The sequence below is a fragment of the Antechinus flavipes genome, chromosome 3, assembly GCF_016432865.1.
Source record: "Antechinus flavipes isolate AdamAnt ecotype Samford, QLD, Australia chromosome 3, AdamAnt_v2, whole genome shotgun sequence".
Lineage (NCBI taxonomy): Eukaryota > Metazoa > Chordata > Mammalia > Dasyuromorphia > Dasyuridae > Antechinus > Antechinus flavipes.
In genome coordinates this window covers 502,349,170-502,369,660 of record NC_067400.1, presented here as the reverse complement: position 1 = coordinate 502,369,660, position 20,491 = coordinate 502,349,170, and the positions used below count along the sequence as shown (strand labels likewise).

The 20,491-nt window shown below is 33.2% G+C and overlaps 1 protein-coding gene across 2 annotated transcripts in view; it reads left to right on the top strand.

Annotated features, from left to right (window-relative positions):
• Positions 1 to 20,491, top strand: part of CWF19L2 (CWF19 like cell cycle control factor 2) — a 121,292-nt gene that overhangs the window by 80,846 nt on the left and 19,955 nt on the right. For both annotated transcript variants that reach the window (XM_051986920.1, XM_051986921.1), the window contains exon 15: positions 19,275 to 19,430. In XM_051986920.1, coding sequence (XP_051842880.1) covers positions 19,275 to 19,430 — 156 coding nt within the window. The remainder of the gene's footprint in view (positions 1 to 19,274; positions 19,431 to 20,491) is intronic.

Sequence of the window (20,491 nt, the reverse complement as noted above, 5' to 3'; positions counted from 1 at the left end):
CTCCAAGCCTCTCTGTATTCATCCTGCCGGTCATTCCTTACAGAGCAATAATATTCCATAACATTCATATACCACAATTTACCCAGCCATTCTCCAATTGATGGGCATCCATTCATTTTCCAGTTTCTAGCCACTACAAACAGGGCTGCTACAAACATTTTGGCACATACAGGTCCCCTTCCCTTTTTTAGTATCTCTTTGGGGTATAAGCCCAATAGAAACACTGCTGGATCAAAGGGTATGCACAGTTTGATAACTTTTTGGGCATAATTCCAGATCGCTCTCCAGAATGGCTGGATTCGTTCACAACTCCACCAACAATGCATCAGTGTCCCCGTTTTCCCGCATCCCCTCCAACATTCATCATTATTTTTTCCTGTCATCTTAGCCAATCTGATAGGTGTGTAGTGATATCTCAGAGTTGTCTTAATTTGCATTTCTCTGATCAATAGTGATTTGGAACACTCTTTCATGTGAGTGGTAATAGTTTCAATTTCTTCATCTGAAAATTGCGTGACTTAGTATTTTAACAATATGCAAACATTTGGTTGTTGGATTGCTTTCTGTAATTTATATTGACTCACATAGTCATCAAATCCTTGATTCGACTTCAAATCTGCAAGCAAGGGGAAATGTGGTGAAATAGGTAACTGGGAAAATGTAAATTGGGTTTTTTCCTGTTTAGGTTTTAGGTTTGCTAGAAAACAGAAGTAGATGAAAAGTAATTGATTAAAAGAAAGGGGTATTGTTCATAGACACATGCTGATCTGTGTAAAACTCTTTTTAGAAGATAAACAATAGAATTATGCTCAAACATTAATATTTTAATCCAAAGGACAATTTATATCCATTCATAAAATTTCCAATTGATAAATTTGTGTTGTACATTAAATGAAAAATTATCACATTTGTAATGTTAGCCTTTGATTGCAAGATGTTTCCTTGTATATTCTAAATACAATTTTGTGTTCCCAGATTTATAAAGTACAAAAAAATTTGAAACAGTCTAGAAAGCCAACACATTTATATGTAAATAATATAGTATATAATTATATAATATAATAATATGTTGATAAAGAATAATTGTTTTAAAAAAGTAGATCATAAATTTTGAGCTAGAAGGAACCTTACAGGCCATTGACATTAATTACTTCATTTTACAGATAAAGAAACTGAGGCCTAGAAAGGTAGTAAATTTCTGAGGTAGGATTTGAGCCCAAGTTTAGTGCAGTGTATATGTATGTAAAAAAGTAAAATAGTCTCTGTTCTCAGAAGTTTTAATCCTTTGGGGAATATAAGATTTAGCTTATTGCGCTACCGAGAGAAGGCATTCATTAAGTGCTGGACATTATTATGGTAAGGTTCTGCAATACTGAAAAAAAAAAAAATTCTGTCATTTTTAAGACATTTAGATTATAACAGGAGAGTTGACAAGTACATGTTATATACAATGTAAAATATTCAAATTAAATATAAATAAACATAAAATAGGGCACAGCTGATTCTGAAGTTGCATCTTGAAAGAAGAGGAATTCTTTGAGGTTTTAGGAGGAAAGAGTATTTCAGGCCCAAAATACTCATAGTGGATAGTTAAATAAACTAGAAAAAAGAATGCAAATAACACAGAGAGAGCTGGATAACAGTATGAAAAGGAATATGTTAATTACTAAATTGAAAATGGATGAATAAAGAGATCTTTTTTATTAAGTATTTATTATCTGCCTGGCTTTGTGCCAAGCAATAAGAATGGAAACATAAAAAGAAAGACAGGATTTGACCTCAATGAACTAACATTCTAATAGGAGAAGATTGCACATATGAAGTTGTAGGGAATTTTGGACTGCTAAATAAAAGGGATGAGTGGAACCATAAGGCAATTGATTGAACTTTCCTAAAATGAACCTTGATTGTATTACTGTTCCTAGACCAGGAAAGAGGCAAGAAGCGGGTTGGAATTGGAATGGCATTAATGTCATTGGATGACTGTTGATTGGTGGGTCTGAGCAGTCTTAACTCTTACCATTCAGGAGGACTGAGTCCCATGTGAACTGGGAAAAGACAAGCAGGAATGACTTGAAGATGTTTGAAGGTCAGCAGGAGAAAGGAACTTAAAATGGTGTTCAGATAGATTCAGTTCATTAAAATTGTATTAAATATGTTCTACAAAATGCAAAGTACTACTGCAAACAGTAAGAATATGAGATGAAAAAATGATGAAGGGAGAGGAGGTCTTTATTTGAAGAATTATTTTCACAAGATTCTACAGTTTTTAAGAAGGATTTTAGTTTACATACAATGTTAAAACCATATAAAACACTAAAACTAAAATATTTTTGACCTATATATGTGTTATATATGACAGGACAATTAAAAGTATCATTGAAATACTAATAGTTAAAAGAAGCAAAAAAATGTACAAGGTACTTGGCATAACTATAAATTGAACTTTGAAATTACAAGAAGCTGAGGCAAAAAGGTAAAGAAAATTGGTTATGGAGTTGTCATTATCATTATCTAATAAGGAGAGTAAAAATTGCCAAAAGAAACAAACTTTTTCTAGGCTCTCAACACTAAGAATTTTTGGCATTAATTTTATATAAGAGGAATGGAGTGGTAGAATAGTCTGTAATTAAATGCCTGAGGAGAGAAATTGGGTGATAAGACAGAAATCATAGCAAATAATACATATTTGACATAAAATTTGAAGATCTGTAGATATTAATGTAGATCAATTTGCTAAATATCTTCATTGGAGATTATAAATATAGTGATCCCTCTGCAATGACTTAGGTATTTTAACCATTGGAATGAGAATGAGTCAAATGACCTTGAAGTTTTTGCTCTACAGTTCTGTACCCTGAAAATAAACAATGTAGGTCTGGAATAGGAAGGCTGGAAAAGGAGGGAAAGCAAATTAAAGTTATTTGAAGATAGAAAAAGAACAATTGGGGAGCCATACACATATTTAATAATTGCTTTATCTCGTTTTTTTTCTACTAGAGCGATTTTCAAAATTAATTTTTTTTACTAGTTTTAAACTTCTGCCTTTCTTCTTCATAACACTGCCTTTTCAGCCAAGGGATTATTTTTGTTCCTGACTCTAAAAGAGAATGAAAGACACAGCATGGGTAAAATTGTTGCTGAGTTATTTCAAGACCACATAATGACCAAAAAAAAAAAAAAATCAAAAGGAGAGAAAAATTTTTTGTTATCTAAATACTTGACAACTGAATTGAAAATGTGAAAATTGTAAGACTTGAAAAGACATGCTATTCTAATCATTTCTGCATGCTGATATAGAGATTATAAAAAAGCAGTAAAAAGGAAAATTTTGGCTGGACTTTATAGATTTTAGTCTCTTATTGAAATTGTTTGAGGTTTTCCATTGTCAGAATTAAAGGGCAGAATTTTTTTTAATATACCTACAGCCAAGCAAGAAAAAGGATGTGGACAAATGGTTTTGAATTGAAAATTTATATTTTTTTCCAATAGTGAATGCTAGTAGCAGTAAGTAATTAAGGTAGACGTGACTCAGTATGAAAAGATTGCTTCATAGAATGACTTTGGAGCTTTCTTGGAGGATCTGAGTAGGGTAGTGGTGGTAGTGGGATAAATTATCTTTGAAGAAATAATGTGTTATAGCCAATACTTGGCTATATAAACTTGTAAAAGGAACTTCAGAGGCAATTTTTTCCAACCCCTACATTTTACAGAAGAAGAATTTGGGTCCAGAGAAAAGTTAAGTGGCTTCCCCCAGGGCCTAAAGCTATGAAATTACAGAGCCACGATTTAAACTCAGGTTCTCTGACTCAAAATCCAACAATCTTTCCACACAGAAAAAACAAAACAAACCAAAAAAAACCAAACATGAAATTATTGTAAGAATATGAAAAGTACTTTGTTCTTGTCCCTGCCATTTAGTGTGACCTAGTCATTTAATCTCTTTATTTGGTTTCTCATCTCTACTACAAGAATATTAATATTGGCCTTGCATATCTCACAGAATCTTTGTGAAGTTCAATGAAGATGATGTATATCATTTTATAGATTTGAAACTTAAGATGTCCAATAACAATAAAAAAATCTTTTTTTAAGTATTTGCTATAGACATTGACAAAAATGAAAGGCCTTCTCTTCTGGGGACTCATATTAAATTCTTCAGAGGGTGATAAGATATACTATATATACAGAAAAGTATAAGGCAAGGTAAATTAAGAAGGAGAGAATTCTGATAATTGTAGCATAAGGTGAGACTTTGTATAGGAGGGGTACATGAGCTGAAACTTGCAGGAAGCAAAGGATTCTAAGAATCAGGTGTGGAGGGCATGAATCAAATAATGAAAGTCTAGAAAAGTAAAGAAGGAAAGCCAAATAATGACAAAATGATGGAAAGAAATCTATTTGGGAAAAATTTCAGAAAGTGAACTTCTTAAAAAGTAATAATCAAAACAAGTAATGGGAATAGAAAAAATGTCTACTTAACTGAGAAAGAAAATAGAAGAATTAAAAAAAAAAAAAAAACTAGGCCAAAGAAAGAAGTAGAAAAGAATTAATAAGTTAAGGAAAACCTTAAAAATAGGAAAATATATAATAAATGGACTGAGGAAGGTGGCACTTGAAAGTGAGAAGAAAAGAATTATTTGACATTTGGTTAGACTAAATTAGTCTAATTAGACTAAAATAATTGAAGATACAAAGTGCTGTTTCCTCCACTGCTAAAAAATAAAAAAAAACTTTTTTTTAATTCAAGTTTTTTATTTTCAAAAATATATCCAAGGATAATTTTTCATCATTGACCCTTGCAAAACCTTGTGTTCCAATTTCTCCTCCCTTTCCCCCACTCCCTCTCCTAGATGCCAAGTAATCCAATATATGTTAAGCATGGTAAAAATAAAAATATAATACTTTTTCAATGCTACATAGAACTTGTAAGTAATTGATCACTTTATGGCACAGAGATAGAGCATGTTTAAAAAAATCTGTAAACACATGCTTTGTAAATCATAGTGTAGATGGAATAATAATCACTTCAGGGAATATAAACAAAATATATAGATTCAAAATTATTATTAAAATGAAGTCCTCAGTAATTAGTAGGTTAAAAAATAGAAAAAAGTAATGATAATGTGAAAGAAAATGATTGGTAAACAACATACCAAAATTTCCAGGATGCAATGAAATCATTCTTAAAGGATAAGTATTCCTTTAAACATCCATTAAAATTTGTGGGGAAAAAAAGGGGGGGATTAATAGAGAAGATATGCAATTAAAAAAATTAGAAAACCAATAAATAACATTTAAAATTAGCACAAAAGAGTACATGATAAAAATTAGAAGAGAAGGTGCAATTGAAGAAATAATAGCTTTCTTTGAAAAGACTAATAAAATTGGATACATTTTTAGCCAATCTAATTAAAAAGATAACAAAAACCAATAAAATAACTAATAAGATGAAATCACAACAAAACCAGAAGAAATAAAAATATCAGAACCTACATACAGAAAAAATCAAAGTGAGTCATTTACATAGCATTGCTCAATATAGGGAGATGGACAGGGAGGTCTGCAGACATTGGATATTGTGTCTGGGTAGGAGTATACCATAGACAGAACACTCCAGTATTTATAGAAAAACTGGGTGACAGGTAAAGAGGAGGTCTTAGATATAAACTGGACTACCCTGATACTTGTACTGAGTTACTATGATGGGAACAGATATAAAATGCCAATTTTGTTTTTCCCTTCTCAGTCATAGATCTAGGACACAATGAGAAGGGCACCTGCTCATTTCAGTGGCATTCTGCTTTAAGGAGGGAGGCCCTGGGTGGGATTCTGAGAATGGAGGAAGTTCATAAACCCAGCATAGCAGTAGTGTGATTCAGGCTGCAGGCAAAAAGCAGGGTCTCACTTCCAGCAGAAATAGGCCTGTAAGGATTTGAATAATTAGGCATACTCCTAGTAGAGATCCAAAGTTTCATCAGGCAGAAATGTTAGGTCGTGCAAGGAGATTGATGAATGAGTGGTTGATAATTTTTATGAGGGGATGAGTTTTACGTAGATTGGTCATTAGTTTTTGTAGTGAATGTCTTATAAGCTTTTATAAACTGATAAATATTCCATCTTTCAAACCAAAACCTTGGTTCATCTATTTTATAAGTTTTGAAAAAAAAAAAAGGCAAAACATTTAATACTGACATAGTATACAAACTTGAATTTTATCAAAAATTTATTTATTGTTTGTGTATCTTAACCCAAAGCAAAGCACTGAAAATGCTTAGATGGGCTTTAATCAGTCCCACAAGCACAAAGGTTTGGTCCCTGCCTTACTGTTAATTTTTATTAGACCTGCACATGCAAGTTTCCGCAACCCGATGAGTATGCCTTTTAGCTTATATTGAGTTTAAAGGAGCAAGTATCAGGCACACTTCCCAAAGTAGCCCATGACACCTAGTTTAACCATACCCCCACGGGTTACAGCAGTGACCAACATTGAGCTATAAATGAAAGTTTGACTAAATCATAATAAAAAGGTTTGGTAAATCTCGTGCCAGCCACCGTGGTCATATGATTAACCCAAATTAACAGAAGAACGGCATAAAATGTGTTTATCTTCCAGACTTTAGAGGAATTACCAAGCCAGGAATCTCAGATCAAAGAGGATTCACAGTTCTGTCCCTGAACGAATAGGGCTTTCCAACTGGCTGATAGGAATAGATTCTAAATAGCAGTCTAATCTTTCAGACTCAAACCTATTTCAGGATCTTTTACATTTCAGACCAGGATAGGCATCAAACAGACCTTACTGTACTTTAGACCACCTTAAGAGTTCTCAATACTTGATACCCCAAGAAAGTAGCAATAAAAATATTTTTATTTAATTCATATTTAATCTCCAAAGTATAGTAGAACCCAAACCTAACATGTCCATAGTCGGGGAGTAACTGGGAAAAGGGCAAAGAGAAAAAGGACTGCACTATAATGAGTCATAATAAATAAAATTGGAATGGCAGGGATATTCAGGGGCATCGAGGTGGCTCTGTGGATAGAGTGCCAGGCCTGGAATCAGATACAATCTCAGACACTTACTACTTATGTGATCCTGGATAAATCACTTACTCCTCCTTGCCACAGTTTTATCATTTGCTTAATGAACTGGAAGGAAGAAATGGCAAGCCATGCCAATATTTTTGCCAAGAAAACCCTAAATGTGATCATGAAGAGTAGAACATGACCAAAAATAACTGAACAGCAATAAAAGACATTCAAGACATAAACCCAGAAAGAAGAGAATGACTCTAAAACTTCTACAAATAGTACCATATTAAAAACAACAGCAACTCAACTAGGTACTTTAAAGATATGAATCAAGAGTTTTTAAAAAAATTTATAAGTGGGAAATATTTTGGAAAAGAAATGAGAGTTGAGGAAGAAAGAATTGGAAAGGGAATTAACAGCTTGGCACAAAAAATAGAAAACTTGCCCACACAACAAACTCCTTGAAAATTACAGTAGGTCAAATTGAAGCCAACTTAGATGGAATATTAAGCAAATAGTAAAGCAAAGGCAGAAAAAAAAAGAAAATGTAAATATTTCATAATAAAAACAACTAACCTGGAAAATAGATTGAGGAGAAAAAATTTAAAATTGGAGTATCAATGCCATTGTTTCAAAAATCAGAACTCTTAGAACCAGAGGGTAAAGTGGAAATAGGAAAAAAATCCACTGATGATTTCCTAAAAGAAATCCCTAATTGAAAACATTAGGAGCATCATGGTCAAAATCCAGATTAAAAAAAACAAAAACAAAAACAACTGCCTATGAAGCCAAAAAGAAGGAATTCAAGTGTTGAGGAGACAGGATCAGGATTTAGCAGCCAACACTATAAAATATTAGAGAACTTATATCTTTTCACTAATTTATTTGTTTCTCACTGGTTCTACTTCATTTCTGGCCTTTTAAAGATTCTCTCATCCTTTTATTTGAAATCATTGCACAGAACTTCATATTTTATTCTTAAGCACTGTTTTTGGTTAATCTTCCTTTTCTTCCAATCTATCTTTTTCTTCTGAGGAATTTGCTTTTATTCAGCAACAGTGATGTAAACTACATATGTGTCCTCAAGATATTTGAACCTCATAATTATTAGTAATTTTTTAATATTACAGTGATTATAATGATTACATTATGATGATTTTTTAGATTTGTTTTTCTGTTTAAAACATGTGTATTTCTTTATCCTTCTTTCCTTATATTTGACTTGTAGGAAGATAGGAAGAAAACAATGCATTTTTTTGATTTGGGCTTCTTATTTCTTTGATGTAGAAACTCGTCCTGAACAATCTAGATTATCAATTACTTTGTAATTTATGACCTTAACTGTTTGGAGCACTGAAAGGCTATATGGAGGCAGCTAGGTGGCACACTGGATAGAGCATCAGCCTTGAAGTCAGGAGGACCTGAGTTCAAATGAGGCCTCAGACACTTATAACACTTTCCTAGCTCTGTGACCCTGGGCAAGTCACTTAACCTCAATTGCCTTGGGGGAGGGGGGAGTTAGAGAAAGGTTATATGACTTTTTAGTGGTCACAAAGACCAGATTTTTTTTTCAGAGGTGGAATTTGAATCTAGTTTTTCCTGATTAAAAGACTGCCTCTATATTCACTGTGACACTTTCCCTTTCTTCCCATAGTAATAGATCATAGATTTTGAACACAGATACTTGTATTCAAATAGCTGATGAAGCAACATAGTTTTAGAAATGTTAGACATAACATTTATTTATTTTTATTTATTTATCTGCTTTTAAAAATTATTATAACTTTTTATTGACAGAACATATACATGGGTAATTTTTTACAGCATTATCCTTTGCACTCACTTCAGTTCCTACTTTTCACTTCCCTCCCTCAACCCCCTCCCCTAGATGGCAGGCAGTCTTATACATGTTAAATGTATACATGTTAAATATGTTATAATATATCCTAGATAAAATATATGTGTGTAGACCATAAAGTTCTCTTGTTGCACAAGAAGAATTGGATTCAGAAGGTAAAAATAACCTGGGAGGAAAAACAAAAATGCAAATAGTTCACACTCAGGAAATAACATTTATACAAAAGTTTTTTAGTTGGAGTTGGAAAATCCTATTTTTCTTTTGAAGCTTTATGAATAATCCAGTGGCATGCTCAGAGTTGTGCCTTAGCCATTATTTTAGCAGCTGTGTAGAAGATGCATTGGAAAGAAGAGAGACAGATAGTTAGGAGACCATTTGTGTGTAAAATTGGTGATTTTAGTCCAAATAGGAGGAGATAAGTGTCTTGAAAAAGGGTTATTGCCCTTGCATTGGAGAGAGAGGGATGGATGGATGGATGAGAGTCAAAGATATTGTGGAAATAAAATTGACAAGGCTTAATAACTGTTTGAGGTCTTCTAAAGCTATTAAAAAGAACCTAATAAGGCTTAATTTTTATTTTATATATTATTAAATTTTATTTTTATATATTTTATATTTTATTTTGTAATTTTATAAAATTTATATTTTATACATATTTATATATTTTATAATCAGAGTTTTTATTGACCATAGTATGTTGTTTTTATAAGGATAATGAACAAGCTTTTAAATAAAATTTTTATTAATAACTTTGATTTTTATATCACTTAGATTTCTCCCTCACCATTCCCAAAGAGTCATCCCTTATAACAAAAGATTTTTTTTAAGTAAAGGTGGAATAGGAGAAAAATTTCAGCAAAATATGTGAAAGCATTGAAGAAAATTTCACATTATAAGCAACATTCCATTTTTATGGATTTCATCCTCAGCAAAAGAATAAGAAGGGAGGTGTCTTCTCATATCTTTCTTTAGGGACAAACATGTTCTTTATAGTTTCATTTTTGATTTTAGTTGTTTGGGTGACTTTTGTTCTTCCCATTTACATTGTTGTAATGTTAATATAAATTTTATTGTTTGCTTACCTGTGGCCTGTTATATACTATCCCTTACTTCACTTGGAATTAGTTTGTGCAAGTCTTGTTTTCTCTCTCTTCATCATGCTCCCCATTTATTACAGCATATAATAATACAGCATGTAATGCTACATTACATTCATGTTCTACAATTTGATTAGTTATTCCCTGATTAATAGATATCCACTCTATTTCCAGTTCTTTGCTACTACAAAAAGTATGTTTTAAATATTTTGATGTACATGGCACCTTTTCTTTTTATCACTGAGCTCTTTTAGGTATATATAATGCAATGAAAAAGTACAACTGAAAATATGAGTCTAGTAAAAAATTTGAAGATTTAATAAAAATGATCAAGTATCAATAATACTAAAAAGGAAAAATCTCCACAAGATATGAACTGGAAAATTTTCCATTTAATCTGATCTGTGATGATATTGGAGGGATCATATAACAAAGGACATGATCCCATAACTGACTTGTTCATATTTTATTAAATTTTATTTTATTTTTTTACTTTATGAAAGATCGCGAGATATAGGAGAGAAGTCAAGTATAGTGGTAGGGGCCCTGGCCTTGGAATGAGGAAGACTTGGGGTCAAGTCTGATCCTGGTACATGAAGTTCCGTGATGTGGATTAGATCACCTTTCAATACCCCAGAGCACTTTCCAATACTGTAAATTGGTTCCAGATCAGATTTTGTTTGTATTGATAGATAGTTGGCTAAGATGACAGGAAAAAATAATGATAAATGTTGGAGGGGATGCAGGAAAACTGGGACACTGATGCATTGTTGGTGTAGTTGTGAACGAATCCAACCATTTTGGAGTGCAGTCTGGAATTATGCCCCAAAAGTTATCAAACTGTGCATACCCTTTGATCCAGCAGTGTTACTATTGGGCTTATATCCCAAAGAGATACTAAAGAAGGTAAAGGGACCTGTATGTGCAAAAATGTTTGTGGCAGCCCTTTTTGTAATGACTAGAAACTGGAAAATGAATGGATGCACATCAATTGGAGAATGGTTGGGTAAATTGTGGCATGTGAATATTGTGGAATGTTATTGTTCTGTAAGAAATGACCAGCAAGATGAATACAGAGAGGCTTGTAGAGACCTACATGGACTGATGCTGAGTGAAATGAGCAGGAGCAGGAGATCATTCAACACTTCAACAACAATACTGTATGAAGATGTATTCTGATGGAAGTGGATTTTTTCGACAAAGAGAATATCTAATTCAGTTCCAATTGATCAGTGATGGACGGAACCAGCTACACCCAGAGAAGGAACACTGGGAAATGAGTGTAAACTGTTTGCATTTTTGTTTTCTTTCCAGGTTATTTTTTTAACCTTTTGAATCCAATTCTTTCTGTGTAACAAGAGAACTATTCAGTTCTGCACACATATATTGTATCTAGGATATACTATAGCATATTTAACATGTATAAGACTGCCTGCCATCTAGGGGAGGGGGTGGAGGAAGGGAAAGGAAAAATCGTAATAGAAGTGAGTGCAAGGGATAATGTTGTAAAAAATTATCCAGGCATGGGTTCTGTCAATAAAAAGTTATAATTATTTAAAAAAAAAAAAAAAAGAAGGCTTTGCTGCTTTAGGTATCGTGGCTTGCCTGATCTCTAAGTAATTATTAGTTCATAGTTGTTAGGAGTGCTGATCCCTTTTCCATGTGAGCTGCTTCCCTACATGTTGGATACAGGGCCTAGATGGGAACCAAAAACAATCACTTAGATGTGCGGTCACTTTTGCTTGACTTGATCAGTAGTTAGTATTGGTGGCAGCAAGGAAGATTGTCCTTCCTCAATAATTACTTCTTTGCCAATAATTATTCTGTAGAAGTGAGCATAGTGAGAGAGCACGACTATTCCCAAGGCTAAGATAGAGAGATGAAGGAATGTATCATAGGCATGAAGGATAGACAGTATAATGGCTAGAGAAGAAATGGAGTGTCATATACAAGGAGTAATAAAGAGGGTAATACTGCTATCCTGTAGTGTTGAGGGAATGATAAGTAATATGTATAGTAGATTGTAACGTGTAACATGTAAAGTAGATCGGGACCAATTTGTGAAGGGCTTTGAAAGCCAAAGAATTTTGTTTGATTATAAAAGTAGTAGAGAGCCACTGTAGCATTTATGATCTGGGAAGTGATATGGTTTGATTTATGCATAAATAAAATCACTTAGCTGCAGTGTGGAGGGCAGATTTGATGGAGAACAGTTGAGATTAGGATGATTAATAAAGAGGCTATTAGAATAGGCGAGAGTTTTTAAGGACCTAAACCAGGGATCCTTAGCCTGGGATCTATTATTCCTTTGAATCTGATAGGACAAAAAATTACATTTATATTTATTAACTTCTCATTGAAATTTAACCTTTGCTTCAATTGTGAATTTTTAAAAACCTCAAACATTATTTTGAAAAGACCTTAGGTTTCACAAAACTGTCGTTGACTCAAAAAGTTTTAGAATATCTCATTTAAACTAAGGCAATGATTGAATGAGAAGAAAGAGTTTGGAAGGTGAGAGATCTTAAATGACAAGGATTAGTAACAATAGTTGGCTATTGGCTGGATATGAAGGGTAGAGCTGGATGACAGAAAGGATAGTGATACCCTTGATATAATAGGAAAGGTCAGAAGAAGGGAGGATTTGAGAGAATATGGAGAAAAAGGAAACAAGGTCTCAAGATGGAACTTTTAGATATACTCTTAGAGATGTGTGGTATGGAAAGAAAGCTACTATGGAAAACTGAGAAGTAGTCCTTAAGCAGATGGAAGGAGAATCATAATCACACTGTCACAAAGTTCTAGAAGGGAGAGAAAATCCAGTAGAAGAGAGTGATTACTTCATCAGTATTGCCAAACGCTTCAGAGGGCAAGAAAGATGAGGACTGAGAATGAATACAAAAAGCTCAAAATGAGGTAAAGCTGGAAAGAGAAGGCAAGAACTTTTTAATCTATGAGATTCAAATTTAAAGAAGTGATTGTTCTTAGTATTTTGTGCTATTCTTTTGGAAAAGATAGAGAAAGAGGCTAATTGATAGAATAGTAAGATGAATTTGTAATTTGTTCCAAACTCAGTAATCCTTAATAATTCAAAGTTAGCTTGGTAGGAAGTACCTAGTAGAGTACTCCAGGGATCTATTTTTAGGCCTGGGCCATTTAACATTTTCATCTGTCACTTGCTTGAATAAATGCTTAGATGCCACATTCAGAAATTTTGCAGATGAAAGAAAGTTTGGCTTGTATATTTTAATTGCTAAATCTGATTGTCTTTTCCTAATCTTTTTCTTTCTTAACCTCTTTGCTACATTTGACACTGTTGACTATTGTCTCCTGAAGATTATCATGATACAGAACTCTAGATTTTCCTGTCAGCCCTTCTTAGTCTCCTTTATATTACCATCTATATTACACTCCCCAATTGTGGATATAGCTCCTCAAGTCTTTTATTGTTTTTTTTTTCCTCCCACTATATTATCTCTGTGAGTTCATCAGCCTTTATGTGTTTTGTTATTTTTTCTATGTGGATGACTCATTTCTGTACATCTGACTCTACTGTCTCTTCTGAGTTCCATTCCCATATTATCCTAAACTTATTGATGTTTTCAGACTGGATGGTCATGGGCCTCTCCAGCTTAACATATTCAAAGCAGAATTTATTTCCTTTTATTCCTGTGCATTTAAAATTGTCCCTGTTTCTATCAAAGCCATTACCATTCTTTCAGTCATCTAAGTTTCTTGTTGACAAACTTAATGTTGTTCTTAACGTCTTATGCTCTTTCAATTCATAATTCAGTCATTTGTCAAATTTGTCATCTCTGACTCCATAACATCCCTCTCATTCATCCCCTTCTCTCTTTTCACATAGTTAGCATCTTTGTCAGGTCTTCATCACATCTCTCCTGGACTATGGCAACAGTCTCCTCATCGTTCTCCTTGCTTTAATTTTTCTGCCTTCTCCAGACAATCCTCTACACATCTTCCAAAGTAACCACAGAACTGATGGAATCATATGACTCCCTTGCTTCTTCAAGCCGATATAAACTACTGTCTTTGGCTTTTATAGTCCTTCATTACTTGGCTATAGCCTGTGCTTTCAGCCTGATTACATGTTACTCCCATTCCCGCATCCTGTGATCCAGCCAAATAGGCCTCTTTACTTTTCCTTATAGCACTCTATCTCCCATCTGGATGCATTGGCCTGTGGTGTTTCTCTTGTGACTAGAATGTACTTTCACCTGTATCTCACAGAATACTTCACTTACTTTCAGACTCAGGTCAGGTACCACCCTCTGGTATATTTTTCCTGAATCTATCCCTACCTTCCAACTTCTAATGCCCTTTTCCCTACTTTGTATTGAATGACTTTGAATTTATTCTGTATATACACATAGCTTATGTTGATTTCTAAAACAGAATGTAAGCTGTTTGAGAGCAGGAACTGGTTGTTTTTTGTTTGGTCTTTGTCTTTATATCCTTAATACATAGAATAGTGCCTGAAACACATGTATTAAATATTTTTGTTGATGCTTGACTGACACAGCTTGAACAATATGCTTAATTTAATAAGATAAAATTTAATGTTGATAAATACAAAGTTTTATATTTCGTTCCATGCCTCTCCCCTCCTCCAATGAATTTAACAAATTACAAAATTGGGAAGGCATGGTTAGCCAGAAGTTTGTTTAGGAAAAATTGGGAACTTTAATGGAATGTCTATTCAATGTTATGGTTCACAAGTCAGCCAAAAACAACAACAACAACAATGACAAAAAGCCAAAACCTAATATAGTTTTGGGTTGCCTTAAAAGAGAATTAACTTCTGGAATAAGTAGGTGATCGTTCTTATGTTCCCTATCATTGTCAGAGTATTATAATTAGTTCTGGGCACAACATTTTAAAGAAAGACTAAAGGCTTCATGAAGAGTGTCTCAGTCAAAGCAGTCAAAATGTTGAAATGTCTTAAATTGATACAGTATGGGGTATTTAGCCTGGAGAAGACAGATTTATCATATGAGAGATGTGTTCAAGTATTTGATGAGTTGTAGTGTGAAAGAGGGATTAGTTTTGTTTTGTATGTTCCTAAAGATTCAAAGATTTTGAAACATTGTGTTTGTAATGTCTGGGCTAGCTCTCTGGAGGGCCTCAGGATCAGTCAAAGTCCTTGGTCTTTAGGAGGAGAAGTAAAGGAGGCAGGCAAGCTTCCATGGGGCTCCTCAAAGATGGATCCTGGATCTGGAGCCTGAAGTCTTCCCAGCTGAGCGCACTACAGCAGAGAGACTCTGACTCTCTTCCTCAGTCTTCCCCAGTCCTTCCTTACATTACCCTTTGACTATGCATTCAGCAGGCACCAATTGTAAGGAGAACCATCACATCACTATATCATCTAAGTTTATATTTATAGAACCATTATCTCAATTGAATAGGTACTTAATCTTAAGTACTCTGCTGTCTTAGATTCAAGTACACCTTTTCAGAATTCCAGCCCTCTACAGTGTTGAAGGAGCACATTTAGATTGGATGTCAGGAAATAATTCTACAAATTTAGAAAAGTAGAAAGTATCCATAGTAGAATGGGTTTCCTTGGAAGGTAGGTAGTAGGTTTCCTTTTCTTGGAGATCTTCATATTGGGATTATATGATACTCTGTTGGGTATGTTCTTAGAATTCTTTTTTTTCTAAATATGAAATTCTTTGATTTACATATGTTGAGAATTGTTCCAAATGGCCTCCTAAGTGAATAATTAGTAGGTAAGTATAAAACCTTAAGAATATTTAATGAATATAGAATAACTATCTAGAGAGCTTACTGTTTCTAAGTAATATTAACTTCAAGTTATCCTGTTCTGATGAATTGTCCTTTGTCCTCCTACTCCTCCTTCTCCATAATCATTAGGCAATATTTGTGTTTACTCTGTGAAAATATTTGGAACTCTCAGACTTGTGGAAGAGGGAGGAATTTATGACCAAAGAAGAACTAGAGATCACTATTGACCACAAAATAGAAAATTTTGATTATATCAAATTGAAAAGTTTTTGTACAAACAAAACAAATGCAGACAAGATTAGAAGGGAAACAATAAACTGGGAAAACATTTTTACAGTCAAAGGCTCTGATAAAGGCCTCATTTCCAAAATATATAGAGAATTGACTCTATAAGAAATCAAGCCATTCTCCAATTGATAAATGGTTAAAGGATATGAACAGACAATTCTCAGATAAAGAAATTAAAACTATTTATAGACATATGAAAATATGCTCCAAATCATTATTAATCAGACAAATGCAAATTAAGACAACTCTGAGATACCACTACATACCTGTCAGATTGGCTAGAATGACAGGGAAAGATAATGTAGAATGTTGGAGGGGATGTGGGAAAACGGGGACACTGATACACTGTTGGTGGAATTGTGAACACGTCCAGCCATTCTGGAGAGCAATTTGGAACTATGCTCAAAAAGTTATCAAACTGTGCATACCCTTTGATCCAGCAGTGTTTCTACTGGGCTTATACCCCAAAGAGATACTAAAGAAGGGAAAGGGACCTGTATGTGCCAAAATGTTTGTGGTAGCCCTGTTTGTAGTGGCTAGAAACTGGAAAATGAATGGATGCCCATCAATTGGAGAATGGTTGAGTAAATTGTGGTATATGAACGTTATGGAATGTTATTGTTCTGTAAGAAATGCCTAGCAGGATGAATACAGAGAGAATTGGCGAGACTTACATGAACTGATGCTAAGTGAATGAGTAGAACCAGGAGATCATTATATACCTCAACAATGATATTGTATTCTGATGAAAGTGGATCTCTTCGATAAAGAGAGCTAATTTAGTTTCAATTGATCAAGGATGGACAGAAGCAGCTATACCCAAAGAAAGAACACTGGGAAATGAATATAAACTGCTTGCATTTTTGTTTTTCTTCCTGGGTTATTTATACCTTCTGAATCCAATTCTCCCTGTGCAACAAGAGAACTGTTCAGTTCTGCACACATATATTATATCTAGGATATACCTAGGATGTATAGGAGTGCTTGCCATCTGGGGGAGGAGGTGGAGGGAGGGAGGGGAAAAATCAGAACAGAAGTGAGTGCAAGGGATAATGCTGTAAAAAATTACCCTGGCATGGGTTCTGTCAGTAAAAAGTTATTAATTAATTAATTAATGAATAAATGGGAAAAAAAAAGTATTTGGAACTCTGAAGGACATGCCCTCACAAGTTTAATAGCAAACAAAAGAAGAACTCATATATACCAAAATATTTATAACAGCAATATTATAAGTTGATCACCTGTGAATCACTTTATTATTCTCAGCAATATGGTAATCTAAGATAGCTCTAAAGGGTTTTTGATGAAAAAATACTATCTCATGATGTTTGAATACAGGTTAAAGCATTTTTAAAAATTTGTTTTTCTTGAGTTTTTCTTTCTATGTTTGAACAACATGATTAATATAGAAATGTTTTCATGACTACACATGAATATCCTAAATTGAATCCTTGCCTTCTCTTTTTGTACATTTAGATAATTTTCCTTTTATTTTTGAATCTCTTTTGGTATTCATGCCCTAGTAGTGGTATTGTTAAGTCAAAGAATATGCATGAATTTATAGCACTTTAAGCACAGACTATATCTTTTGTATTATTTATTAATTGGCCTTTCTTGTGTTAAAGAATTTAGGATTATGCATTTTCGCTAAGGATTTCTTTGGCCATATCCCCCAAATTTTAGTGTGATCGTATTGCCATTACCTTTACTATCATTTCTATGATGATTTTTTTAATTTGATGAACTAATTCTTTAGTTTTAAGTTATTTAGTCTAATTTTAATTTCTTCATTAGCCCTTTAGTGATTAATTTTTATTGCACTGTTGTCAGCAAAATATTATTTCTGCTCTTCTGTATTTGTTTATGAGAAGCATTCTCTAAAAAAAACCTGGAAAGACTTACATGAATGTTGATGCCAAGTGAAATTGGGGAATGGCTGAACAAATTGTGACACATGATTATCATAGAATATAATTGTGCCTTATAGAACCAATGGACATAATATAGAAATAATTATAATGCCGGAGAAACTGAGGCAAGGTAGAGATTAGAGAGTATTTAATAATTTATTTAAAAGGGAGAGATTTACTGAGACCAAAGGGATCCATGGTTTGGTCCCAGGGCTGAATGAGACTATACTCTCTTTAAGAATCCAGCAAACAATGTGAGTTCTCAGTGACCTATATACACCTTGACTCAAGGGGTAGACTGAGGCAAGGGTGGAGTCAGGGAGTTGAGAGCAGGAACGGGACTCTGACAGGGTAGGGTGAGCTACAGAAGATGGGATGACCTAATGGGAAGAGAATCCTGGAGATGGGGAGAGGCATCTTGATAAGATGGTATCTGCTATTCTGATAGCTTAAGATGGGGAGAGGCAATATGATATTCTAAAACATAAGATCTTTTATCCTTATTAAATATTCTGAGTAAGAGGGAAGGGTAATTTTGCAGGACTGAGCAGACAATTATAAACTGAAGCAGAACAATTAGGGAAACTGAGTCAGAATAATTAGGAAAGCTGAGTCAGGACAATAAAAGAGAACTGTGGTATAACAAATGAACAAAAGACTTATGTGAACTAATCAAAACAACAAAGAAAACAATATATACAATGACTAAAACAGTGAAAATGGAAAAAACAAATAATTGATTTTTCTTGCTATGTTGTTTAGTTTTATGAAACATTTATTTTTTCCTTTATTGATACATTGTTATAAAGTATGGCTCTCTGGGGAAGAGTGGAGAGAAATACAGTAGGAAATATAGGTGATATAAAAACAAAAGATGTCAATAATTTTTTTTAAAGAAAGTACATGAACTTGATAAAATCTTAATTGCCAATGTTAGTATATAAAATTGTACAGTTCTTAAGAATGGTTATTTTCACTACCAATACTTTTGTTGATTATTTTAAAAAATTGGTCAGTGACCTTCACTAGGAAGGAAAGCAGGAAGGCTAGTGATTGTCTTTTAAGTTTTGATTAGAATTTTTTGTTTATTTTTCTTCATTATGTACTTTATTGTTTTGGTTTTGATATTACTTTTATTTTTGGATTGTCCTTAAAAGCCATTCCATTTTCTTTAGATTATGAATACTGGATTTTAATTGTAGGCCTGCCTTGCTCACAACTTTTGCCTCTTGGCCATAATGAGAAATTTGTTTTTGCTGTTTTTCAATTTTGAATGGAATTTGTATGTTCTGTTTATATCCATCTTTTTTTTTTTTCCCCCAGAGTTTCAGAAAGGCATTGGTGAAGATGTTTGAAGATAAAGAGCTAGACTGTATCTTTTTAGAAACAAATATGAATATGAACAAACGATATCACATGGTTTATGAGTGTATTCCCCTCCCAAAGGATGTAGGAGATATGGCTCCTATATACTTTAAGGTATTTAAAAATAAATTCTCAAATGATTTCATTTTTTCCTGTTTAATACTTTACTCAAAATATAGTTTTCTGGATCCAATTTTTCACTTTTTCTTATGTACTCATCACATTTTTATACATATTACACATTAATACACATTGTTATATTAATAATTGAATGGGATTCAGTATGACAAAGTTATATACTGAAAAATTGGCATAAAAAGTTGCACATTTTTTTCATATCAAATTACACTGGTCTTTCAGTAACAGTAGTATAAAATAGTCATATTTTCTATTTTATTTTTCATTCCTCATGTAAGAACTAATTTGTCATAGGAACCAAAGATAGCAGGGTACAAACAGTGCAGATTGCAAATGCCAGGATGAATTATCATAATAACTTCTCAGTATATAGCTAGACGTATAGTAATTCTTGACAAAAGAAATCATATCTTTAGCTCTAGCATATATTTCTGGACCAAAATAAAAGACAATGGTCATTGGTTGATTAAGTTGTAACTATCAAAAAGAAAACTCCAACATCTTAAAAAAAAATACCCATCTTTTTATTCCGCTGAGTTTGGTAACATACCATATGTTTCAAAGCTCCAGTGGTTTTATGTTCTGAGTGGTTTATAATGTATAAAATGTTAATATGATGTATGAGTATTTTGTAAATTGATGAGAACAAGTAGAATTGAGGAAGGTAGAGTTTTTTAAGAGAGCATGGAATTTGAAATGCATTGACATGTTCTAATATATTTTTTATATAATGGAATAAGTCCACAAAGTGGTAGTTAAAAAAAAATCAACTATTTTACTGAAAATGGTAAGATTTTTAAAATCTAAATTTTTTTTGTTTTATAATACTGAATTATTAGAAGTCAGGTGAAGTATCAGCATCTCTGCTAGGGCCCTGGAGTTTTTGGATAGCTGATAAAAATTAAGTATTTTTCAGCAAATAAAAATGTCAGTCTTTTATTTTGTTAAGTATATTATTATCACATAATATTCTATAGATATTAGTGTGTTTTATTTTGGGATTTCTGGAGTGATCTATTTGACAATTCATTTGGCAT